Below are 24,972 nucleotides of genomic sequence, written 5' to 3' on the forward strand. Positions count from 1 at the left end.
GTAAACTTGTTTCAGATGCACAGCTAATTATGTGTACATGCTTTAAAAACCTGACACAATTCAGATGAATGCAGTAAGTAGCTATTACGATATAAATGAAACTCAAGACACAACAAAGTCGGATAAGCATTTCTGCCCTATAGGGTTTGATTGCCCTGGTGCATTATGCACCATATTACTTTCGATTTAATGAGGGTTTGATGTAAATCTGTCCCACAACATCTGTTGAAGGTATGGTGGCTAATCAGCATAACTCCTGGGCTATCAGCTGCAGCTCATTTTTTAGCATGCACAAGGACCCAAGGTTCAGTCCTTGACATCTGCAAATAGGGCTCTGAAACTTTGGGAAGCTGATGCTAGTCAGTGTACAGTGGTACCTGTACCTTAATTCATTCTGGAGGTCTGTTCTTAACCTGAAACTGTTATTAATCTTAATTTTAGCTAATGGGGCCTGCCGCCACGCGATTTCTATTCTCATCCTGAAGCAGAGTTCTTAACCCAAGGTTCTATTTCTGGGTTAGCGGAGTCTGTAACCTGAAGCATCTGTAACCTGAAGCATCTGTAACCTGAGGTACCACTGTAATGAATACTGGACTAGATGGACCAATGGGCTGATTCAACATAAGGCTATATACTATATTAGAAAATGTCCCAAATTGAAGTTGAGTTAAATTATGCCACTTACATTTCCGGAAAAACTAAAACACAGTTTTTTAATCTAGGACATGGCCATTATGTCTGTTGCATGTCAGTACAGCTGACGATGACCTTTTGTGCAAACAAATTTTTCACATGGTTCCCAGAGGTGCTTTTTGCGTGCTTGTTTGTTGTTCAGACATGCACTTGGCAAATTTAGGGTCTAGAATCTAATGGACCTTTGAACACTATTTTAAATACTATTGTGCTTGTGAAAAGGTACAACTTTCAATAGGAGCTGGTGAAATAACTCAAGAAGAATTACATACAAGTAAGCCCTGCTTGCCAGTTCGAAGGCGCAGAACTGCAACTCTGGTATGACCCAATGTGGGGGTGTAGATCAGAGCTCTCCAGCTTTTGGGCACCTGGGGACACAGGTGGAAATCTAGGCAACTGTTGTATGTACCACAGCATGCCAGTTTCACAGAAGAAAAACTGGGGATGCTCAGAACCATGCCTCCTCCAAAAATGCAAAAGCAAAAACACCTGCACACATCACACAAGAAATAAAACAGACAAAAAAAAGAAGGCTACACCCTGAACCAAACCTCCTAAACCTAGTATTTGTAAAATAAATAGAAATTGGTAGGGACAGGGAAACCTTATTTGAGTGTTAAGTATTATGTATGAGGTTGCTGCAGCGCTCATGGAGGTCACATTGAGGGCTCCAGGTCAAATGCATCCTAAAAGTTTATCACAGGCCTATTTGCCTGCCAAGCCAATTGCAAAACATTATTTTTGTGGTGCATTGGTATAGTGCTTGTTTAGCCTCAACATGTTATTACTGTGGCATATAAACATAAGAGCAAACTGTTAGTACCCAAACCACTTGGAAACACACAATTTATCTCATGATAATAGTAGGAAAGGTTTTATTGTTTTTAGAATCTGTATCTCTTCCTTTGTTTTTCTTATTATATGCTGCTTTGATAATAATGACCAGACACAGTTAAACTGGAATGTGGGGATTTAAACTTATGTAAATTCTATTGATTAGGAACAGGATTGAAAGGGGGTTAAATTCTAGTGCTTTGTGTCAACTGCATTGTGAAATGGGTTGCTCATCATTTAGGGCAAGCATTTTCTTGGTTGCTTTTCTCCAGTTCTGAACATGCCCATTCTTGCCATAATACACGGATAAGTTTAGCGTGCGATTCCTCTGATGACAACGGCTCCAAAAATGTTGCCATAATGATAATATTGCTGATTAGTATGTCCATGTATACTCTTGGTATGTACATTATGTTTATCCATATGACTGTGTGTCTGGAGACATTTGAGCATTGTTCCATTGAGAAAACTGACTAGAAAAGTGCAATTTTGAATGTAAGCACTATATACGGTAGTGCATCTCAGGATTTGGTGTTGGCAACTTGACATTGCTAATTAATTTTAGAACCTAATTTTTGTTGTTGTTGGCACTACCATTGAAAAGTTAATATTTAATTTGGAAAATTAGGTTGTTAAAAATTTAAATTAAAAGTAATTCCAAATAACGTTGAGTTTTAACAGAGGTTTTTTAGGCTGGTGGTTGGAAACAGAAATTCATTAATTTAAAGGGGCAAGTTTACATGCAAGTTTGGATTTATTTGTTAGACAACTTTGGAGGCACCCTGGAAACCTTCCGTAGGCTGATGAATATCTCTGAATCAAATATAGTTTTAGATATTGTTGTTGTTACTGTTGGCATCCGTCTGTCTAGGGAGACAATAGAAGAGTACGCTTTCAATCTTGTCTTTAAAAATAAAATCGGAAAAGCTGCCACATTCTTACGGTTACAAGTTATATTAAACATGATATCCGCAAAACATGTTTGGATCCTGGACACAGAAGCTTCTTGAATGTGAAAGGTGTCGAAGCATTTACCCTTGACTTCTGAAAGCTCTATTCTCTCCCCCCTACATTTTTTTTAATGTGTCAAATATGTTATGGAAAATAGTGAATAAACACATCATCAGAAATCTTATTTTGTAAAAGGATACACTTCATGATGATATAAAAGACAAACTTTTAGGCTTCGCTTGTCAGTTTAAGAAACTGTTAAAAAAAGAAGCCAAAAAATGAATTTTAGATGAAGGAATGCTAGGGCTATGTTTCACTCCTGCGGTGCCTTCATGCAATGAAGCGACAGCTTTAACCACAGAACATCTGGGCCCTAGCTTCTGTTACAGTAGAGCTTTTTAAGGGGAAAGCATGCCTTGTTTGACTGTGCATTCATTTCGAGCCATTAAGCTTTTGCACTAGTTTTTAAAGATTCAAAAAGTTTCTGCCACCCTTTTCAAGGGGCTATTTTCAGCATTCTCCTTGAATTTTGCCACTTTGGTGGATGCTGAATTTAATTTGGTTACTAAGCAGGTATTTATCATGCCGTTCCTCGGCTTTTTTTTAAGGGTGAATTTACTAATTAATCTATTCATTAACAAATTTATATTTAGCAGTTCACACTCTTTTTGCAACTTTTATGTGTGTGGTTTTAAAACTAAAGGTAATAGAAACAGTATGCTCTAACTTATCTCATGAACAGAAAACTTTTTGAAAAACATGTGTTTATATTTGTTTTTATGTCATTGCTGATGGGATTGGTTACTGATACATACAGAAGTAGAAATAATTCATACTTTCATATATTATCTGTTGAACATATAAGTTCAAGCCTGCTCTTGAGGAGCATTATTTTTATTACTTGGTTTTTTAAAACGCTAAAAGTTTAGGTGGACTTTGCAATGTAACCTGTCATGTATTACACTTAAGTTAACACTTATCTGCCTTGTACACTGCCATGGGTCATTGATGTCAAATATTTCATAAAGCTCTGCATTTAAGTAGCCTACCATCCTAATGCCACTTACCTGGCAGTAAGTTCCAATGAATTCAATAGGACTTACTTCTGAGTGGACATGGTTAGGATTCTGACTGTTAATCATGAATCAAACACATTGAAATCAACGGAACTTAAATTAGCCATGATTAACAAATCTCATTGATTTTAATGGGTCTAGCCTGTATCATCTTATTACCAAGAGTGAAATAAGTGAGGAAAAACGATTCAGGGCCAAATCCAGGATACGATCCTGATTCAGATTAGGGTCCCACACCAGTTTTTATATTCAAAATGCATTCTGCTGCTCTGCTATTTTTTCTCATAGATGCTGTTTGCAGTAAACAGTGTGTTTGATGGCAAAAACCAGCCAGGAAGGAGACGTCAGGTACACATTCCAGGTCAGAAACACATTCCAGAGCCCAATGTCTGCTTTCCCACCAAAATAAAGGCAGCCAGATTAAGCATGCTTGCTTAAACATGTGACTAATGTTATGTGTACTTTGGCCTTCATGCACCTAGAAGGAAGAATAGTTAGGTCTGATTACTTTCACTCTTAATGAAACTGGGAGGCAAAACATCTCATAGAGTATTTGAGATAAGCAAACATTATTTTTGACAATATATATTAGGCTCCTCTTCTATCCATAATACTTGCATCAAAAGAGCCGAGTGGACATGAAAGCAAGCTCAATGCATAAGCAAAATTTGCAGGGGGCACAAGGCACTGTGGGAGATAACTATCTACTAAGACACTCCAGTAAATCCCAGAAGGTAGTGGGACCACCTGAACTCCCAAAGAATTCTACAGAGGACTAATGAATAAGTGAAGTCCTTGTTTTAATGGCACGTGTAGTTTGGCTTTGGGAGTACAGCTGTATGCACACAGTGTGGAAGAAAGCCCCACTGAACTCAGTGGGAGTTTTTTTCTGAATATAATGTGCATAGGACCAGAATAAATGTGAGTTAAGGATTGCAGCCATAAGAGAAAAATATGCCTGCCACATTATCTGGAGGACATTTACTGGAGCAGCGATTGATAGTGTAGAGAACACATAAGCTTCACGTTTGTCTTGAAGTAAAAGAGATGCTTTCACCTTTTGCCAATAGATTTTAATGACTAGGAGGAGCTTCCTTGCTTTCAGCATTTTTTTGAGATGAGAATGTTTTGTATGCACAGATAGAGCTATTTAATGAGTTTTAAACTCCTAGTTTCTGGTAGTAGGCAGAAATCAAAGTAAGCTAAAGGATACTAGAAAGTAGCACGGAACAAGAGGAGATGATTTATTATTTTAGAAAACTGCAGTGGGGTATCTCACTGCAGGGAGAAGTATTTGCTCTTGAAATTGATGAACTGCCCAGGGGAGGAAATCAAAACCAAAGAATGGGGATGTCTTGCTTTCAGAGGAATTCAAATATTGCATCCTTACAGAAGGCAACAAAGAATAAAACCTAATATTTATTGCATAAAGGATTTTTAAAAATTAAACTAAAAAAAATTATCTGAGAAAAAGGCAGGATATAAATAAATAAATAAATATAATAATAATAATACTCTAGAAGATTAACATTGTATAAGAACAGGCTTATGTACAACTATTCTATATTGAACATGAATGTGTTTTGAATGTGTTTTTCAGTTTTCAGTTGCCATTTTGCACTGTAACATCTTGTGTCCTACAAACCAATAAATTTACCCTGCGCTCAATTTAATTCAACTAATGAAATGGCATGCGCAATAATACAGTGATTAAAAAGTGTGGCAAAATAAATGTCATGTACTCAGGTACTCAAACATTAGTACCCAAACATTAGCAATGGGTAGTTTAATACTTCTATGGTTTGTTTAAGCTTCTAGCTTGCCAATGAAGAGGCAGTCTCTCCCTGAGTTTAAGCTGAATTCCAGGAGCAATTTATTATTAATCCTTAATGATTTATCCCTCATTATTGAGGTCACAGCAATCCTTGCTATCCACTGATGAGTTTCCTAAGAATCTAGATTCTTCCTCAATTTTTCTAAAAGGTGGGGATAGATATCTTTTTTACTCTGTTAGCTAGAATTTTTTCAACTTACACAGAAGTTTTTTCAACTTCTTACACAAATGCCGGCTTGTACCACAAACTACAGGTGCATAAAATATGCAATTGTGCAAGGAAGGACAGTGCCCTTATGCACCATAATGAGTAAGTCCAGATGAGTTTATTACCAAGGATTATTACCAGTGCTTTTTTATATAGAAAAATTTGATGCCAGTACTTACCACGAAATTGTTGCAGCAAGTGAGCAACAGGGGTAAAAAAGTACTGATTATTATGATGGCAAAGTAGGGTACAGATTGGGACAGTTGTGTTTGGTAATCAAGACCAAGCGCTTGGTTTGTGTTGAAGAAAAATAAAAGGGGCTTTTTGGAGTACAGTAGGTTTGCTAGGTTTTTGGGTGAATAAACATGGTCTTCTGCTGGTTTGTAGAACTGAGTTGCTAGAAAAATGTGCCCACCAACCACAAGCTATTACATGAAAATGGATTCTGGATCCAGTTTGGAGGCAGTGTGCTTTCTTTCTCTGTGGAGCACACAGCCGCTGATGGTATGTTTCTAAATACCTAGGATGCCCTCCTTCCCTAGGGAATCAAATTTTGTTGTATTTGGATACACTATGGCTAACTAAGAATTGTTAACGGAGCTTACACACTCATCCTTGATTATCTGTGTCCCACAGGGGACTCAGAATAAATTCAGCTAATTGATGATAATTGCTAGTTAAAGGGCATTGTGGTAACCTCTGTTTATCCTAATTGAATTAGTACCGTACCATATTGTGAATAAAATCTAATGAAAGGGCCTTAATACACAAGATGTAGTGATAAGTAGTAGAGATAAGTGAAACATAAATGAACAAAAAAGTGTTTTGGGTCTACATTCTCCCAAGTTCTGTTGTTCCTAACAAATATGAATATGAAGAAGAAAAAGCTGTTGTGTGTTATTAGATAGATTAGGCTTCCTGAACAATGAACAGTGGCGCTGTGATTGCTGTTAGTTTGTGATAATAATGAGGTTGTTTTGGTTAAGCTACCTATGCTATTGATAAGATTAATATGGATAAGAAATGCCTTTCCCATAGATTATCATTTTCAGTTAAATTTGACTGTTTGGTCTTGTGTATTTTTTATGCAAAAAAGCTTTTAGACAGATAAACAGATGAGGAGGTAGCCATATAGGAATAGCCTTCTTAATCACTTTTACTGTGTTATAATTTATCCCGAGTCTTTGTGATAGATTTGGATACAATTTCTAGGTTACCCTTGTTTGCTCCTGGCAGACACATAGTATGAGACTTACAAACACACAGGCAGGTTCTGTTCCGTTTGCACTTCTAAGCTGTCCCTGCCATACATCATAGGTGAATGTTCCTCATGCTGTGTAAACTAACAATGTTTGAAATTTCCCTGCAACAAGGAGTATGGCCACCACTTTTGTGTCATATAATAAAAGAACAGGCATGGTGTTCTGAACCATCTGGAATTTTTAAATAGTAGAACATTAGGAACAGTATAGGAAGATTTTTTTTTATCAGATCATAATCATCATCATCATCATCATCATCATCATCATGATATTCATAGTAGCCCCAATTTCTCAGCAGCTTTATCTTAGCCTAGCTGTTCTCAGGTATGTACATTTAGCATTCTTCTTTTTGATTTATATTTGCATTTGATTTAAAGAGAAAATTATTGCATTCCTATACATTTTGGAATACAATAAGAATAAATAATAATAATGAACAACAACAATAAATAAATAAATAAATGCAATACTATTAATTAAGCCAAAAATTGAATACTCAATACAACCTTTTTCCTCTTTCCACAAACTCCAATTGTCAGGGTCTGCACCTTAATTGAACAGAATGGTTTAGATGCAGACTTAGTAATGCTCAGAATAGGGCCAATGAAGTCAGTGGGACTTTAGTTAGTCATGCTATAAGTAAACCCCTTGAAATTAACTAAACCTGCAATTCTAAAGCCACCAAGCTGGAGTAAGCCCCACTGAATTAAATAGGGCATAGTTAGCATTGCACTATAAGCCTGGATCCACTCTAATAACTGAGAATAACAGGGTTTCAGGTCACTATAGACTAGAATAGAAGCTTAAGTTATGAAATCATTTTGCAAAATGTCCATGGTGTTATGAATATGAAAGTGCTTTGTTTTTTCCTATTTAATTCAGATTCACTAATCTGTTTGTATCCAGACTGTCTAAACTGACTTGTTGAAATCTAGAAACCTGATGCAAATTAAACTGTTTACAGACTTGAGGTGGTGATAATGCTGTGTTTCCTTCCATTGACTGGAGCATCCTGTGGGTAGAGTTCTGAATATCTAACCAATGAGGAGGCTGCAGGAAGTAGGACAATCAGCAAAAATTAACCTCCTCGACCCCTGTCCCTGGGATCATCCACTAGCCTTCCATAAACAGAAGAAACACATCTCTTTATGAAAGCAGTGGCATAGCGTGGGTTGTCAGCACCCGGGGCAAGGCAAGTAATTTGCGCCCCCTAACCCGAGTGAGCCAGGTAGGGGCAGAGAGCTGCGAGTGCGACCGCGCGCCCCCCAGATGTTGCACCCGGTGTGGCCGGCCCCCCCTGCATCCCCCACGCTACGCCACTGTATGAAAGGCACATTTACAACCCAAGTCCCTGTGTTTGGACATGTATCCACAAATATTAGTCTTTCTCCCACACTAGTTGCTGTTTTAAATACATGGTGGTGGAATACTTACGATGCTTATGGATTGCCAGCAGGTGGAGATGTAAGTGGTGTGTGAATAGCTGCATCTTGGAGCAGTCAAAGTATCTTAGCCTAGCCTACCTCACAAGGTTGTTGTTAGGTTAAATTGGGAGGAAGAAAACCATGTATGTCAGCATGAGCTCCTTGGATGAAATGTAACGATGAATGTGATTACAGTGGTGATAGGATTGTAAAAACCAGGAGATCTTCCTTGGAAATCAGAGCCCCTTTTCATTCAGCTTTGCATAAGGAGGCAGAAACCTCTCTAGTTTTGTGGAATTTTGTTGAGACAAACCATCAGGCTGTAAAGAGCAACCATGAGTGACTCTCCAAAGAAGGATAACCCTAAAACATGGTAGGAGCCATTTTAAGCCATGTAAATGGTTGTAGAAAACCCGCTAGATTCTACTAATTGTGCACATGCACAGTTTAGATTTATTCCCCTGGACTGTTTTAGTTGAAATAAGATTTGGATTTGCATCCTAGTGTGATTGGGCTTCAGCCTGGTTAGCAACAGGGATGTGTTTCTCCTTTCCCCAGCACTCGTCCCCTCATAAGCAGGTGCTGAAAGGGGTGGGTTCATTTTTGCAGGGCATTAAAAGTTTGTGAAATGCATTCCACCTTTGTTTTGGCACAGAACAAAAAATGAAACCATGCTGCTCTTTGTGTAAACAATACAGCCAATTTACTTAATCCACATTCATCTATTCAATTTACAAATCTCATAACACAGTAATAAGATCTCATAATAAATTTATGTACCACTTGAGGCAAAGCCTCTGAACTACATTAAAACAACAAGAAAAGTTTCCTCTTAATTAATTATAGCATGACTTCTTGGCACACATTTGTGTAACATAGATACAGATAATCAAGACAAATTTGGCAGAGTTTACATGGGAATAAATGTGTTAAGCAATATATCCATAGCTGTCCATGCATGAGCAAAATGGACTTCCACTCACTTAATGGAATTTCACATTCCTGTCTTTCTCCTGTAGCCCTTCATGCAGCCTCAAAATCTGCTCTGTGGATTGAAGGCCCCCCCAGAGCATATTTTGGGGTTGCATGGGAGGGGGCTGCAATGGGGAAAGAGGAACATGAAATCCCTTTCCATAAGTGGAAGTCCATTCTTTTCACAGATGGACAGCATTAGATACACTCCTTAACCCACTTAGAACTGTATAAACGCCACTAAAATGTTAGATTCAACCCATAGTCTGTGTTGAAATGTCATTTATTACAGGGAATTCTGACAAATGGTTAGGTCAGTGGAAAATTCTATTTTTGTTTTTAATAGTCTTTAATGAAACTTCTGTGTCAACTACTTCCTCTTTGGTCAGAATAGTATTTAATTTAATTTTCAAATTCTTCCATGAGAAAAAAGTACCTTGTAGCTCTGAAGACAAACAGAACCAATAATAAATTTATGCATTCTACTTTAAGTAAAAAGCAAATTCTCTGAGGTCAGCGATTACACCATGTCTTAATTGAGCCCCACGTCTTCTCATATTCCTTTCTAATTACATTTCTAAAGTAAATCCGAAAAATCATTTGACTAAAGATAATTCCTACTTGGCAGGGTATCAGTTATATAATATAGTGCATGATATTTAAAAACCTGAAAACATGCCATTGACATGCTTAAGGCCTCTGGATAAAATCATGGAAAGTAATAGTAATAAATATCTGTCCTCTTTATCATCTCGTTGGTGCAATGCCTTCGGTAATAGTGCTTTCTGTTTATGAGTAATGTTCATCTAAGGATGGTTGAGAAACCTTTGCTAAGCCTCGTGATGCTTCTCAGAAGCAGATAATTGGGCCCCCAACACAACTCAGTCTATCTTCTACCTTTGAAAAATAGAATTCCCTTGACGTACATTCCAACCCCCACTTAATCTGGAAATAATAATGAAGAACAGGAAAGCAACTCAAGCAGGCTTCCCACCTCCTAGTCTCTACATATGTCCTCCAAATCCCCCAACAGCTCCAGAAGCATGAAGATCCTGAACTTTGAACTAATTACCCCCCTCCCTGCCAAAACATTGTTTTCTTTTAGTACTTCTTTCTTAAAGCCATCGTTAAAAAGTTTGGGGGATTTGAAGGTTTCCAGATTGTTGTCATGGTCACTCATCTGTGGTACGCTGACCTATGTGCCTGTTTATATGCCCCCTTTCTTTTTTTCACGAGTAGCTAGCTAAAGGACTAACCTTTCCCCTGCCATGGACAAATAAACAGAGAACAAGCAGCTAAGCAAGTATAAAGCCTTTGATCATATGAGTTTGATAGCTCTTAATCACACCGTTTTATGCATAGCCAAGACACATTATTTTTGAAAAACAAAAACCATTGCAAAAAAATGATTTCTTGGTCAAGATAAGACTGTTTTCTGTACATGATTAGAAGAAATGTTTAGAAACCATAACATCTCAGAGAGTTAATAGCTAGGTTGGTTCTAGAGAATGAAAGATGGAGGTGAAGTGAAATTATACCCTGATTAGTTCAAAACAAGTTTAGACTGGCTCAAACTGGAGCACCAAAGAAGGGCCTTCAGATTAGATCAAAAAGCACAGTAACATGGTTGCCACTTACAGCTTCCTGTCCAGAATTCCAGCTTGCTTCTAAACTTTCAAAACCTTCCATTTGATCAAATGCACATAATAATAATTGTGTACTTAGCCTTGGAAAAATCTTTTGAGAAAGCCCCTCTGTAAAGCTTAGCAGTTTGTTTAATGGATTAGACAGGTGGTTTTATGGATTAAGGAACAGGAAGCCGTTTTCCCAATTGAAGGGTGTAAAAATTGAGTCCTCCAAGGACCAGTATTTCTCAACTTATTTCATAAATGTTCTAGAGTTAGGGGCGAGTAGTGAAGTAGCCACGTTAGTGGACTATACAAAATTGTTCAGAGTGATTAAAACAAAAAGGGATTGTGAAGAGCTCCAGAAGTATCTCTCCAAACTGAGTGAATGGGAAGTAAAATGACAAATATGATTCTATGTTAATGTAAAGTCATGTGCACTGGGGCAAAAGGGGGCCTAATTTCACATATGTACAAAACAATAAAACTCCTCTATGAGGAAAATTTACAACTCAGCTAGAGACCTGCCACATCTAACCCATCCTACCAAGCCCAGGGTTAGGATTTCACCCCTAATCTGCATGTGATAATGGCAGCTATGATGTACTGTCCCTTTCAAATATTTACCAGAGGAATTGTACTGTAAAAATTATTTTTAAAAAATAGGTGAAGACTTGCATCATATCAAACAGCAGGCAAGAAATGAACAGAAGGGAACATACCTTGAAAGAATTGCATGCAGAAGCCACCTACTTAGCCTATACAGAAATTGTGTTGTAATTGAAAGACCCTCATGAGGGAAGATGTGAAAGGGTGAAGAAATTTAAGGAAATCTGAGATGCTTGGTTAGAGCTAATATAATAAATAAAAGCAGCACACTTCATTGAGTAAGCCAGCATACAGACTAAATACAGCCAGCACACTTCTTAATCTTGCACTGTAACAATATTTTCCCCAGTCCTGTTTGAATGTATCTTTTAGGAATTCCTCTGACATTGATTTGGTGAGGTTGGATTTGGGATAGGAGAAACTCAGATCTGATATGTGCATATTTGTTTGGTGAGGTCTAGAGAATTGTTTGCTTCCGGACCTTTGACCCTGGAATATGAAATGTAGTTGCTAATTGATTCTGTAATTCAGAGCATATTTCCTTGGAAGCAAGTTCCATTGAAATAAATGTGACTCACTTTAAATAAGTACAGGCAACTTTCAATGCACAGGCAACTTACAGCCAATTTACATGGAGGTTATGTTTCGAGGCACCACACACATATGTGAAAGTGTGTAGATTTGAAACACCATAGGAAAATCCTGCAAGCATCTCAAAAACTATGGAAACTCTTGAAAAACCCTTTAAAAAGCCAGCAACATTTACTAAACTCCACCATTATCACTCCCTCCAAACCTCATTGCTCAAAATCCAACTCTCCACAAGCCTCAACCGTCAATGCAAGGGCTCCTGGGACTGCTAGGCACTGTTTTGGCACCTTTTGCCTGTCCTGGGCTCTTCTAGGGCCATTTTTGCAATTTTAAAATTCACATCTGTGTTCAGCGCAATGTGCGTATGCATGGTCACACACATAGGAAACGCACGTAAATGGGGGATGGGGGGCCTGTTGCCTGTCCATTGAAACAACTACCGCAAACAGACCTATAAAGGCATCTTCAGTAACAACCTTTAACCACCAGGTTAAAACTTTCCTTTTTAGCAAGGCTTTGGACGCAGGTGGTGCTGTGGTCTAAACCACTGAGCCTAAGGCTTGCTGATTGGAAGGTCGGCGGTTCGAATCCCCGCGACGGGGTGAGCTCCCATTGCTCGGTCCCTGCTCCTGCCAACCCAGCAGTTTGAAAGCACATCAAAATGCAAGTAGATAAAGGGGTACCGCTCTGGCGGGAAGGTAAACACCGTTTCCATGTGCTGCTCTTGTTTCGCCAGAAGTGGCTTAGACATGCTGGCCACATGACCCAGAAGCTGTCTGTGGGCAAACGCTGGCTCCCTCAGCCCATAAAGCGAGATGAATGCTGCAACCCCAGAGTCATTCGCGATTGGACTTAACTGTCAGGGGTCCTTTACCTTTACCTTGGGCTGACAAATGCTGTTTTATGGTTTTAATGCTGTTGAATGTTTTTGCTGTTTTATTTGTAGGCTTTCTGTACTGTAGCTGCTTATGTTTTCTTGGTGTTTTATACGTGTCCATTTAAATACAATTTAATCACTTCTAGTTCTATTTGTTCTGAAATTTTAGTTAAAATACTGTGTAGAAAGAAATGTAGCTTTTTTCTATTCCATACAACAGTTTTTTTTGTAATTAATTACAATAGCGTAAAATACATTCAAAACATAGGGAGTGGTCATTGGTATCTTATAACAGGCTACATTATGGTATTTGATCATTTTATTAGGTACTCACCAGGGAAGTTCTTTCTCGGTCTCCAGCTGTGTGCAGATAGGGGAATTGATGCATGATCTTACATTACTCCTAAGGGGGGGGGGGATATTTTGTAATGAAATCCTATAGGAACTTTCAGAGAAAATTAATGGATAGTAGCTGGCAGGAATTTAGTATACTGTTCACATATCTTTTCTGCAAAATCTACTTTTAATTTTTCATATTTATGAAACTTTTTCACATGTGCTTTCCTTTCTGGAGGACAAGAATGGAAGCTGTAAGATTTGTCTGTCTGTAACCTAAAGGGAACTCAAGGGAAAATGAGATTTTAAGTCAGTTATGTTGAAACTCCTTTTATTAGTAGGAACCATGAAAGAGAAAATTTGTAATCTTTCTGCTTCTTCATTTCTGGGAGATTAAATAAAATGTTTGAGAAATATATAGAAAACAGAGCAACTCTTTTAAAATGTGCTGGAATTTAGCAGCAAAACATCCATAGTTGAGTTCCTGATCATATGCTAGCAGGCAATCACTGAGATATTATTTAGTTGTTGTTTTTCCCTCTGCATATTTCAGCCATTTTTTTTTTAAAATTGTGCCCCAGATCCATCCTTGCATTCTGATGCAATACCTACACACAAGTAGGCAGCTAAAAAACCCAACCACTATTACTTTTTCAGTGCCTTTGTAGTTGCTTATCCAAGGGCTCATTTCCATCTTACTTCAGCCTTTGATTAACCCCTTTAATTGGGTAAACAAACTCAGTTTGTTTACAGAATTGATTGTGTAAACAGATCAGTTGAAGTAAGATAAGAGGCTGGTGGTAATCAAAGTAACTGAAAAGACCAAAAAGTATAGCTTTAGCCACAATGTGTTTCTTGTTCATATTTAAATTGTAAATTCTTTTAAGTGCTTCTAACATGAAAATAATGCTGAATCTGTGTCATTTAAGATAGGATCAAACCTAGATGGTGGCAGCTCTGCATGTATAAACTACATGGTCATGTAGAAGACAGGAGATGGAAAGGGTGAGAGATACTGGATCCCTTCCCCAACTCACATATCACTTCCCCAGAGTACCTCATGTCATTCACTTTTCCGTCAACAGAGGCCCAATCCTGGAAGTTATTCTGATGGGACAAGACTTGAGAAGAGTGGCTTCAGGGAAATGAGTGGTTGGCGAGGGAGGGCTTAGAAATCATTGCCCATATCCCTGCTCTGCTCTTGAAATTGGATCATCCAGAGGCACACACACCACTTATTAAATGAATGAGACAAATCTAAGTTTAAATAAAAAGACTGGCTGTTAAATCTACTTTGAGATAAAATGCACCTGTGCCACCTGGCTAGTGAGGTAAATGGGGTGCTCTAATATAGTGCTAAAACTGAAAACACAACACACATTGCCATCAAAAGAAAAGGGGGAAAGCCTTTCAGAACCTAACTATTCCTTTTCAAGATGATCAGATGGTGTTTTCTTTGACCTTTGGCTTGTTCAGTATAACTAAACTGAGTGTTCCCAGAAGTGGTCTTAACAAAACTTTTTAGTAGCTATAGCACAGGTCCCCATGGTATTGCTTATGGATGGATTGGAAAAATAAATCCAATTGTTAAGGTATTTTATTTTACAATATTTCTTTGAAATGCTGATGTGATTTCCGTTGTTGCAATAATATGTTCAACAAAAGGAGAAAACACGTTCTGAAATAAACTGTAAAATAAGTCCTATTTAACCCATACTGTATTTGAACATATTCAATTTCTAAAATGTCAAAGGATCCATTGTTACTCCTTAAATTTCAGTTATTTTATTGCACAGTGTAGCACATAAATATACACCCATCCACATTTATAATATGTCAATCCAGAAATTTATTTATTTATTGGGGGGGGGAGGAGGAAATTGCATTATATTCAATGTTAGCCCTGCTCAGAGCAGACCCACTGAAACAAATGAGCATGACTAAGCTATATTACTCCTTCAGGGGACGCAGGTGGCGCTGTGGGTAAAACCTCAGCGCCTAGGACTTGCTGATCGCATAGTCGGCGGTTCGAATCCCTGTGGTGGGGTGAGCTCCCGTCGTTCGGTCCCAGCTCCTGCCCATCTAGCAGTTCGAAAGCACCCCTAAGTGCAAGTAGATAAATAGGTACCGCTTTATAGCGGGAAGGTAAATGGCGTTTCCGTGTGCTGCTCTGGTGCCGGTTCGCCAGAGCAGCTTCGTCACGCTGGCCACGTGACCCGGAAGTGTCTGCGGACAGTGCTGGCTCCCGGCCTCTAGAGTGAGATGAGCGCACAACCCTAGAGTCTGTCAAGACTGGCCCGTCCGGGCAGGGGTACCTTTACCTTTAAGCTATATTAATTTCAATGGGTCTACTCTGAAGGATCTTAGTTGAATACATCCCTGAGCTCTGCACTGATACTGTACACTTCATTGCATTCTACCTGGAGCTGGTCTGAATCCTTGCTCCAAGTGCCCTTGCCAAACAGCATGAGATGGGTAACATACCCTCCAACATGCCGCAGAGGAAAATTGGGACGTGTGTCTTTTGGGGACTGCAGTCTCATGGAAGCCAGGTAACTCGCTTGAGAGCATGACCCCCAAAACTGGTGTATTTGGGGTCTGTGTCTAGGATGCAGTCGGAAGCCAGGATGGCTTCTGTAATTCCAGGATGCCCCACTCAAAGCGGGACAGTTGAGGGGTATGGGGCAACCACTGGAGACAGGGCCCCAGTTATGGAGCATCCTTTTAAAGGAGGTTCACCTGACACCATCTTTCTGGCCTTTTCAGTCCCAAGTGAAGATTTCTTTGTTTATCCAGGCCTTTTAAATAACTTGTGTTATTTAAGAGCATATGGTCCTCTTAGTTTAAAAAATGTGTTTCAGTTGTGTTTTTAATGTCAAATGATATCAATCATTTTCTGTCGTATTTTAATTTTTATATTTGTTTTGCGGGCCACTTATATTGTGGGTTGGCTATATACATTTAGTTAATAAATACATGAATAAATTTGAAGCAAGTTGGATTTCAGTGAAAAGAATTAATGAGCAATTTAGAGTTTATCAGCACAGTAGTGCTGGCCTGCAGAACCAACGTTCTAATTTATTTAGTTCAAAAGTTTATACCTTGCCTCTCCAGTATGTTAGCTTCATTCAAGGCAGCTTACAATTAAAAACAAAGCAATCCCATAAAAATAACACAACTTAAAATCAGAAACAGGCTTGAATAATTCATTTTCTGGTTTTACTTTTGATTCAACATAAGAGGCTGGCTGTCAACATTTAGTTTCAAATTTAAAATCATGTGTACTTTTGGCTCCAGCTTTGTTATTGCCCCTGACCCACTGGGGAACAAGGTTGGGAATAAACAACCAAATAAAGTGTAGGGTAAATGGAGGTTAAGTTGTACAAAGCACAGTGTATGGGACTGTACTATAGGCAGGCTAACCTGTGGCCCTCCAGATGTTGGAACACCATGGCCAGTCATCAGGGATGTTCTGATTGGAAGTTCAGCAACATCTGGAGGCCACAGGTTCACCATCTAGCTGTAGAACATTTTTATTGCTTACATGGCACTGAAGTCAACTGAAGTCTTGAACTTTAAAAATCCTTTTTTTTCTTTGGCACATGGATGAATTTAACTCTCTTTAAAATTGAGCTAGTTGGTTACTGTGTGTGTGTGTGTGTGTGTGTGTGTGTGTGTGTGTGTAATGCCACACTTATGCTCACAACATGTTTCTAGTGCAGACCTGGAACTGCTTTGGAATACCAAGTTAAGTAATTAGAGTTGGCATGCCAAACACCTCTGTAGGATACAAGCGGCAAATGGAAGGGCAGACATTATATACTTTTTTCTGGTTAATAAAAAAAAGACAACCACCACATATAAGGATGTTTCACATCTGGGTGAGAAGTCAGAAGTCCCAGGTGTGTCCTGGGCAAAGAGAAAGTTATACTGTATTGTTTGATGTAATAATTTATTCACATGGTCAAACTTTTTTCAAAAGTCAATTTTTTTCTTTCTTCCCTGTGTTCTAATATATACACAAAATTAAATCAAATTTATGAAGAAATCCTATGCATATGTAATAAGGAGTAAGTCCTGCTGACGTTAATGGGGCTTAATCTCAGATTAGCCTTAATCATTTTACTTTGCCCATCAACAGCGAGTACCTGAACAGCAGACTAAGCAGACACACAAGTGACACTCTTGTTCTCTATGGTGAGATGAACTGTATTTCTTTTAAATTATAGTAATGATGTCTAAGTTTGCATCTGTACAGATAAAGTCATTAAGTTTAAGACTGTCAAGCCAGAGGTTGATTAATGGAATAAGACCTAGTCCCTAAAGTCTAGTCTGAACAATTATTTGCCACCTTCACATGATCCCCTTTGATTTCTCCAAGGCTACAGTCAAAAGTTAAATAGTATCCTGCAGATTTATTATCAAATGGGGGACTGAGTTACTCAAATAAAAGTCAGTGCTTTTGATTTTAAAAATAAGATTTGAGGGATACAAAATTGCACACACCCCTCCACCCAGTTATAGAAATACAACATACAAATGCCTGTGGCAGGCCATTCTTTGAAATTAACCTCACTAAATTACAATCATGCACTTTCAACTCTCTGTAATTAAACATTTAGTTTTATTTATTCCAGATGTATTTGCTTCAAGTAAATCCAGACCTTTTGCTGCTGTTGTAGTAGATCTTTTTACAGGTCTCAGGGACCTAAAAATTGACAGAAAATAAAAGTGAATTGTTTCCTTGGGTTTGGATTGCAACATATCCACTGGTGACTGCTTCTTATGGAATTTTGGGAGGTGGTGTGTATCATGATTCCTTCAGGAACAAAATGGCTGATGCAACTGTTAGCTTTAAAAAGTAGTGGATTTGTGTTTTGTGAAAATATAGTGCAAGAAGTTGTTGCTTTAGTGCTTCCACCTACTAATATATAACTGGGAATGCTTTGTGGACAATGTTTGTGTTTTCAGTAAATAGATGCTAGAAAAGAAAACACTGGATATTTTCAGCTGCACATTTAAAAAATATGTACTAGTGATCATCACTCATCAGTTTACTACCAAATGACCATACTTGCTTTACACACGTCTCAAAAACATTAGGCTTCAGAGTTGTCTTTTTTGGTACTCAATTATGAAACCTGGCTTCATTAATAGATCGCTTAAAGATGCTGTAATCATCACCAGCTATAAGGTCTTTAAGGCTTTGCTGGTTTTAAACTGTGTTATTCTGGTATTAATATTAATATTAGGCTTTTATCTTCTGCCATCGTATGATGATTCTTGTATTGCTGTTATTTGATTTCATGTATTTTAATATTGTACAGAAGCTGCCTTGTGAGCATTTTTACCCTAAAATGCAGCTTGGACATATAGTTCATGCTCAGATTTATACTGTACTATTAGACAGACAATGACTAGAAAGCAATAGTTTGTGGGGGCGGGGTGAGAAAGAGAGAGAAAAGGCCATTAGAGGGCACTTTTGCAATCCTAAAAAAAAATAAGATAGATGTTTGTTCTTTCACTTTGGACTGTTTGTTTTGGCTCTCACTTAGTCAGGATCAACAACGTGCAAGTCTTTCAAGTCAGTGGTGACGTTCCAACAAATTCTTTACTCCCCCTGCAGATTTAAAATTTCTAATGATGAAACAAGCTGAACATCTAGAAGAGAGTAAAATGTTATTTAGCTATTCTGCTTTGTATGCAGAACATCCCAGGTTTAATCCCTGGCATCTCCAGGTAGGGCAGAAGAGGCCCTGGTCCTTAAATCATGGCCAGCTGCTGGTAGTAGGTGCAGAGGATTCTGACATAGATGGGCCAGTGGTCTGAGTCAGTATAAGCAGCTCTCTTTGTTCCTAGCGTAGACTACACTGAAATCTGGTAGGCACTGGCAGCTGGGGCAGATGAGGATATCTGTGAGGATATCGTCATTATACGTACAATGAGAACGAGGCACTGTCATCAGTTCGTGACTGGTGCTCTTGAATCAGGATATTGTTACCTGTCAACAGATATGGTTGCCAGAGCCACAGCAAAATAAATTCACTTTAAGGATGCCAGGATTACAGAATCATGGAATCATAGAATTGTAGCCTTGGAAGGGTCCTCAGGGGTCATCTAACCCAATCCCCTGCAATGCAGAAAACTCAGTTGGATCATACTTGACAGATGGCTACCCAACCTCTACTTAAAAACCTCCCCCACTGCTCATGGAAGTCTGGTCAACTGTCAAAGAGCTCTTATTTTCATAAGGTTCTTGCCAGTGCCCAAGGCTCATTACTAAGCATAGTCAAGGAGACCTCACATCTTTACTGGATACCAATGCAAGGTGGCAGCCAAGGTAAGGGCTTGTATCCACCAAAATAATAAATACAAATCTTGGTACATATAGAAGGAAAAACAAAAACAAAGCTGCAGTAAGCTGCCACATTGGGTCCTTTTACATTTACCTTTGCTTTCTTGGTACAAGAGGGGAATTTTATTCCCTGTAATGGTTTTGTTATTCTAGCATCCCCATTCTGGAGGAGTCAAAGGCTGTGTATGTCTCCTAGTCTGTACTTTAACACTAAAGTATGGTTCGGTGTTACATGAATGAGCCTTTGTGTCATTACCTCTCTTCTCTCCCTCTGATGATGTTGAATTACAGGATCCAAGAGCACCAGGCCCCTTACTTTTCTGTAGAATCCACTGAATAATTTTTTTAAGAAGGCTGTTGAGGGCCCCATAATGTGACTAAAAGAAGGGGACGTGGTAGCTGTGAGCTGTGGATTTTGTTCACAATCCTCTACTGTTTCTCCCACTTGGTCTCATAGTTTATATCTGGTTTTAAGTGTATGTGGTTGTATTGCTTTTAAATCTTGTGAACTGCAGTGTAGTGAGTGTGGAAGAAGAATGGTATAAATGTTTTAATTAAATACATTTGCATAAAATAATTTTATTACTGAGCCCTAACCACCATCACAACCACAGCTGCTTTAAACCTTCACAGACACGCATGGGAGTTTCGATCAAGAATCTCCAACATCATGCTTGTTTTCAGCTTAGGCAGAAACAACAAAAAGCAGACTCTACGGTAATATTTTCCTAGTTGTCTTCCAACTTTCAGGGTAAGCATTAGCTTTAAAAAGAAAGAAGAGCTGAGATTAATTGGAATTAAAACAAAAGGCCAAACCTGTCCCACCAATTTTTTTTGCAATGATGGACCAAGTGCCAGTTCTCACACCACAAGCTAAGTTTCAGAGCTTGGTTTTCTTGCAGACCAGGAACTTTCTTTTAAAAAGTTAGGTGAAATGCACATGCCAGCAAATTATCAAGGGCTGTAAAAATAAATAAAAGAAATTCAGCATGAAAGAACAGTGGACTGGACTTTAGAATCAAATAATGAATATTTTTGTATTGGAGTGAGCAGTTTTGAATTAGGGATCAGCAAAAAAGGGGGGTAATACTTTAAAGTGGAAACTCTTAAAATGTGTTCTATCTGATGGCTACTCACTAATACACAGGTTTACATGTGAAATGTTAGTGAGAGAAAGTGAAGAACCTAATAAACACTCTATGGCGTATGCTTACTCACTCAACAAAATCCCAAGTGACTTCTTCTGTGTTATGCCTAAATAAGCAGGCAAGACTGGACTTAATATAAGACTTATGCTATTATTGTCTGAAGGATTAACCAGATAATTAGCTATAGTAAATTAAAACAAGATCCTACCTACTTAATTTATAGTTGTTAATTTGATCCAAAAGCCTGCCTATAAAGTGGGTGATCTGGTTAAAAAACAAAATTGAAAAACAAAGCTTAATCTGGAGAACCCTATACAGTAACCTTTATTTTTAAAACAAAATTGCACTGGAATCCAGGACTCAGAATATCCATTATTAAGATCTTACAGTGGTTCATTGAAAAGACACTATCATCATAAGCATTCAGAACACCAGAGAATTTGCTATAGTTCTGATTAATTCATAGACAAATTCTGACTGAAAAATTAATGAACAAAGTATCTTGTTTTAGTCATAATTTATCCTAAATGGTACTTAAAACATATTTCAATGAGTTTTGTAAATCAAATTATCAAATATTTTGACTTGTGATCTCTATGCTCAAATTTCCTTTAGTTCTTTATTTTCAACTGTGTTGCTGTTACTGTATCAGGATTTCATTTATTTTATTATTGCATATACTGTACAGTATATCCCACTTTTCCTCCAAGGAGCTGAAAGTGGCATACATTTTCTCCCCCTCTGCATTTACCCTCACAACAACCCTTTGTGGTAGGTTAAGCTGAGAGATAGCCACTGGCCCAAGGTCACCCAGTGGACTTCTTGGCTGAGTGGAGATTTGAACTCTGGCCTCCCAGGTCCTACTGCAACACTTGAACCACTACACCACACTAGATCTACATGTAAGTAGCACCACCTAGAAGCCAGTGTCCTGTGTACCCACCAGCCTATTTTCAGTTAATAGTGGGACATAGAGCACAACCTTCTCCAAGTATCTTGATAGGTAGGCATTCACTGATACGTAAACAAGCAGTCCTTCAGACACCTTGAACCTATGTTGGGCTTATAAACAGTACGCTGATTATCTATGAACAGATGTCTGAGGCAGCAATCCTTCCTACATCAGAGAAAGTCCAACTGAATAAGGGGATTCTACTGGAATTCTGTTAGATGAGACATGGCGGGGTTGGTCCTCCATTATTAGCACCAATGGCAAATCAACTCCCTAATGTCTACCACATACAACCCTGATCTTGGGAAAGAAGATACTTCTGATACTCTGAGAAAGAGATGAGTGTTTATATAGCTGAAAGAAAGCAAAAATAGATTACATTACACTGCTGCTCCTAGTCCTGCGGTGATCATTGTTCTATACAGAATAATTCAGTGACTGAGGAAAGAAAAATACACACTTCGTGAAATACGATCAAAGGAAAAAGACTTTGTAATGAGGACACACTGTAGAGTACCAGAATGTTGTAAACCGCTCCTTCTTTTATAGTATCAAAGCAAATGAAGTACAAATTAAGCTACATGTCCTCTCTCTCTCTCTCTCTCTCTCTCTCTCTCGGCTTCCTATAGAGTTTAATTACAAGACTCAATAGACAACAGACTAGCCGTCTCCTGATCTTCTGTAATATTGTTGCACATATCTGTAAATGAGCTTGTCTTTCCATTCTTCTGAACAGCCCTGCTTGAAAACTGGCTAGCAGGAGAAAGTAACTGAAACTTGTTGTCAGTGGGAACGGGTGGCGCTGGCAAAGCGCTCCCCTCTATAGCCCTTTCCCTTAAGAACCTAAACCTTAGATGTCTCAGCTGGGAAAACCACTAGCAGGAAATTTAAAATGCTTTATTCATTCAATCATACGACGACAACAACATGAGTTTCAAGTAAAGACTATTGACTTGATGGATCACTTAGACAAATACCGAACATAATTTAATTATGGCATAAGAGATAACACCTTCCCCCCTTTTTTTACAGCAACAACTATATTTACTAGTCCTGTCATTTACAATGCATCCCTTTCATTTTGCTTTAGGATGCTCTTGCTGCACTGTTCCATGTCCTACCTTCTGCTGCTGCTACCATTTAGCTCCTGGACACAGAAGCTGCCTACTAGAGATGAAGAGCTTTTTCAGATGCAGATCCAGGACAAAACATTTTTCCACGATACATCAGTTCTCCCAGATGGAGCTGAAATCAGCAGCTATCTCTTCAGAGAAACACCCAAAAGGTATTTGAGTTAATGAAATTTTCAGAGAGAGGCAGAAGTGATAGGTGGAGCTGCTATATGGATTTGTAATTAAATTTAATTTGGGTTTATGCATGGAGAATAGAAATATTAGTTCTCTACTTAGAAATGAAATTTCTTAAGAATAATGTGGAGAAAGACATCATATGTTTTAAAATAGAGTCACAATATGAGCAATATCTCGTTTTAATATTATTGTAAAGGACATTGGTGCTATTAAGGTACCACACTTAAGTACAAATATTTCAATGACTAGCAAAAGAGGTAATCAGATTCTCAATAGTAAGTGTTGAGTTTTGAAGGAAAATATCTTTTTAAACAAATGTTTCTTTCCAGTATTCCTGTCTGAAATGACCTTTTCCTTTCCAGGCCTTCTTTCTTTCTTTCTTTCTTATTTATTTATTTATTTATTTATTTATTTATTTATAAACCACTATATAATAATGAGAAAAATATATTGAGTTCCTGGGCTGGCTAAGGTTTTATAGGTCGGCACCAGCTTTGAATTGGGCCTGGAAACTAATTGGCAGCCAGTGCATTTGGGCCAGGATCAGTGTTATATACTCAACGTGGCTTTCCCCAGTGAGCAACCTGGCTGTCAATTTTTGCACCAGCTGAAGGTTCCAAACCATCTTCAGAGGCAGCCCCATCTGTATAGCATTGCAGTAATCTAACCTAGAAGTTACCAGAGCATATGCCACATAAGTTAGGCTAGCCATGTCCAGATAGGGCTATAGTTGGGCCACCAGCCGAAGCTGACAGAAGGCGCTTGGCGCCACCAAGGCCACCTGGGCTTTAAGCAACAGAAATGGGTCCAGGAGCACCCCCAAGCTACGTACCTGCTCCTTTAGAGGGAACATAACCCCCTCAAGAACCAGCAGTCTCCCATTCATCCAGTCTAGGGAACCACCCACTAACAGAGGCTGAGTCTTATATGGATGGAATTTCAGTTTATTGACTTTCATCCAGGCCATTATCGAGGCCAGACACCAGTCCAGCACATCCACTGCCATAACTGCAGGTGTAGAGGAGAAATAGAGCTGTGTGTCATCAGTATATTGCTGACAACACAATCCAAAACCTCAGCGACCCCACTCAGATATGTCACATTAAGCTTAAATAAAAGCCCTAAGGAAACTATGAAATGCCAGGGTTTGCTAATTGATTGCCTTTATGGAAGGATGTGAAATATACATCCATTTATGTTGATTGGAAGGTACTGAAAGTACACTGTGAAAAATTTAATGGATTTCTTCATCTTTCCCTAGGTTTTTTTTTGTAGTTGAAGAAGATAACACACCCTTAGCAGTTACAGTAACACCTTGTGATGCTCCTTTGGAATGGAAGCTGAGTTTGCAGGAGCTTCCAGAAGAGTCTAGTGGAGATGGCTCAGGTAAATTTCAGATAAAATTCTATTTTTTATTTCAGATATGAATCAGTGTGACTGTCTTAAAGGAATCCTGAACAGTTGTGTGTTAGAATTAGTTTGATAAATTAGACTCTGCTACATAGAATGGTTGCTTGTATGAATAGGGCTTGTAATAGCAAAATAATGCATTAACATTATCACACTCCCTCTCTAACTCTCTTTCTCACACACATTATGCAGTTTATAAAGAGAACAGGGATGGGAACATTGAAAGATGGTTAAATATGAATCCAGCAGAGAACTAAGCTTCAGTAGACAAAAGTTTAGTCTTAAATGCCCTTAAACCTTCTTACTTAAGCAGCAGAATATAGTAATTTATTCTTCTATATATGAATGCAATATAGCAATAAAATTGCAGTGTTACTTATTCAAAAGTTGAATGGATTGCAAACCATAAACCATATTGTTTCGTGATTAAGTTTCCACCAAGCAATCATTTATTTTAGTACTTAAACATATATATTTGTTTCCTCTGAGACCACCTTTCCTAAAA

At 38.4% G+C, this 24,972-nt stretch overlaps 1 protein-coding gene across 2 annotated transcripts in view; it reads left to right on the plus strand.

Annotated features, from left to right (window-relative positions):
• NDNF (neuron derived neurotrophic factor) overlaps nucleotides 1-24,972 on the plus strand; it is a 33,261-nt gene that overhangs the window by 5,727 nt on the left and 2,562 nt on the right. For both annotated transcript variants that reach the window (XM_083755733.1, XM_083755732.1), the window contains exons 2-3: nucleotides 22,838-23,032; nucleotides 24,319-24,443. In XM_083755733.1, coding sequence (XP_083611859.1) covers nucleotides 22,839-23,032; nucleotides 24,319-24,443 — 319 coding nt within the window. In that variant the 5' untranslated portion in view covers nucleotide 22,838. The remainder of the gene's footprint in view (nucleotides 1-22,837; nucleotides 23,033-24,318; nucleotides 24,444-24,972) is intronic.

This window comes from Podarcis gaigeae (assembly GCF_964106915.1).
Source record: "Podarcis gaigeae genome assembly, chromosome: 9".
Classification (NCBI taxonomy): Eukaryota; Metazoa; Chordata; class Lepidosauria; order Squamata; family Lacertidae; genus Podarcis; species Podarcis gaigeae.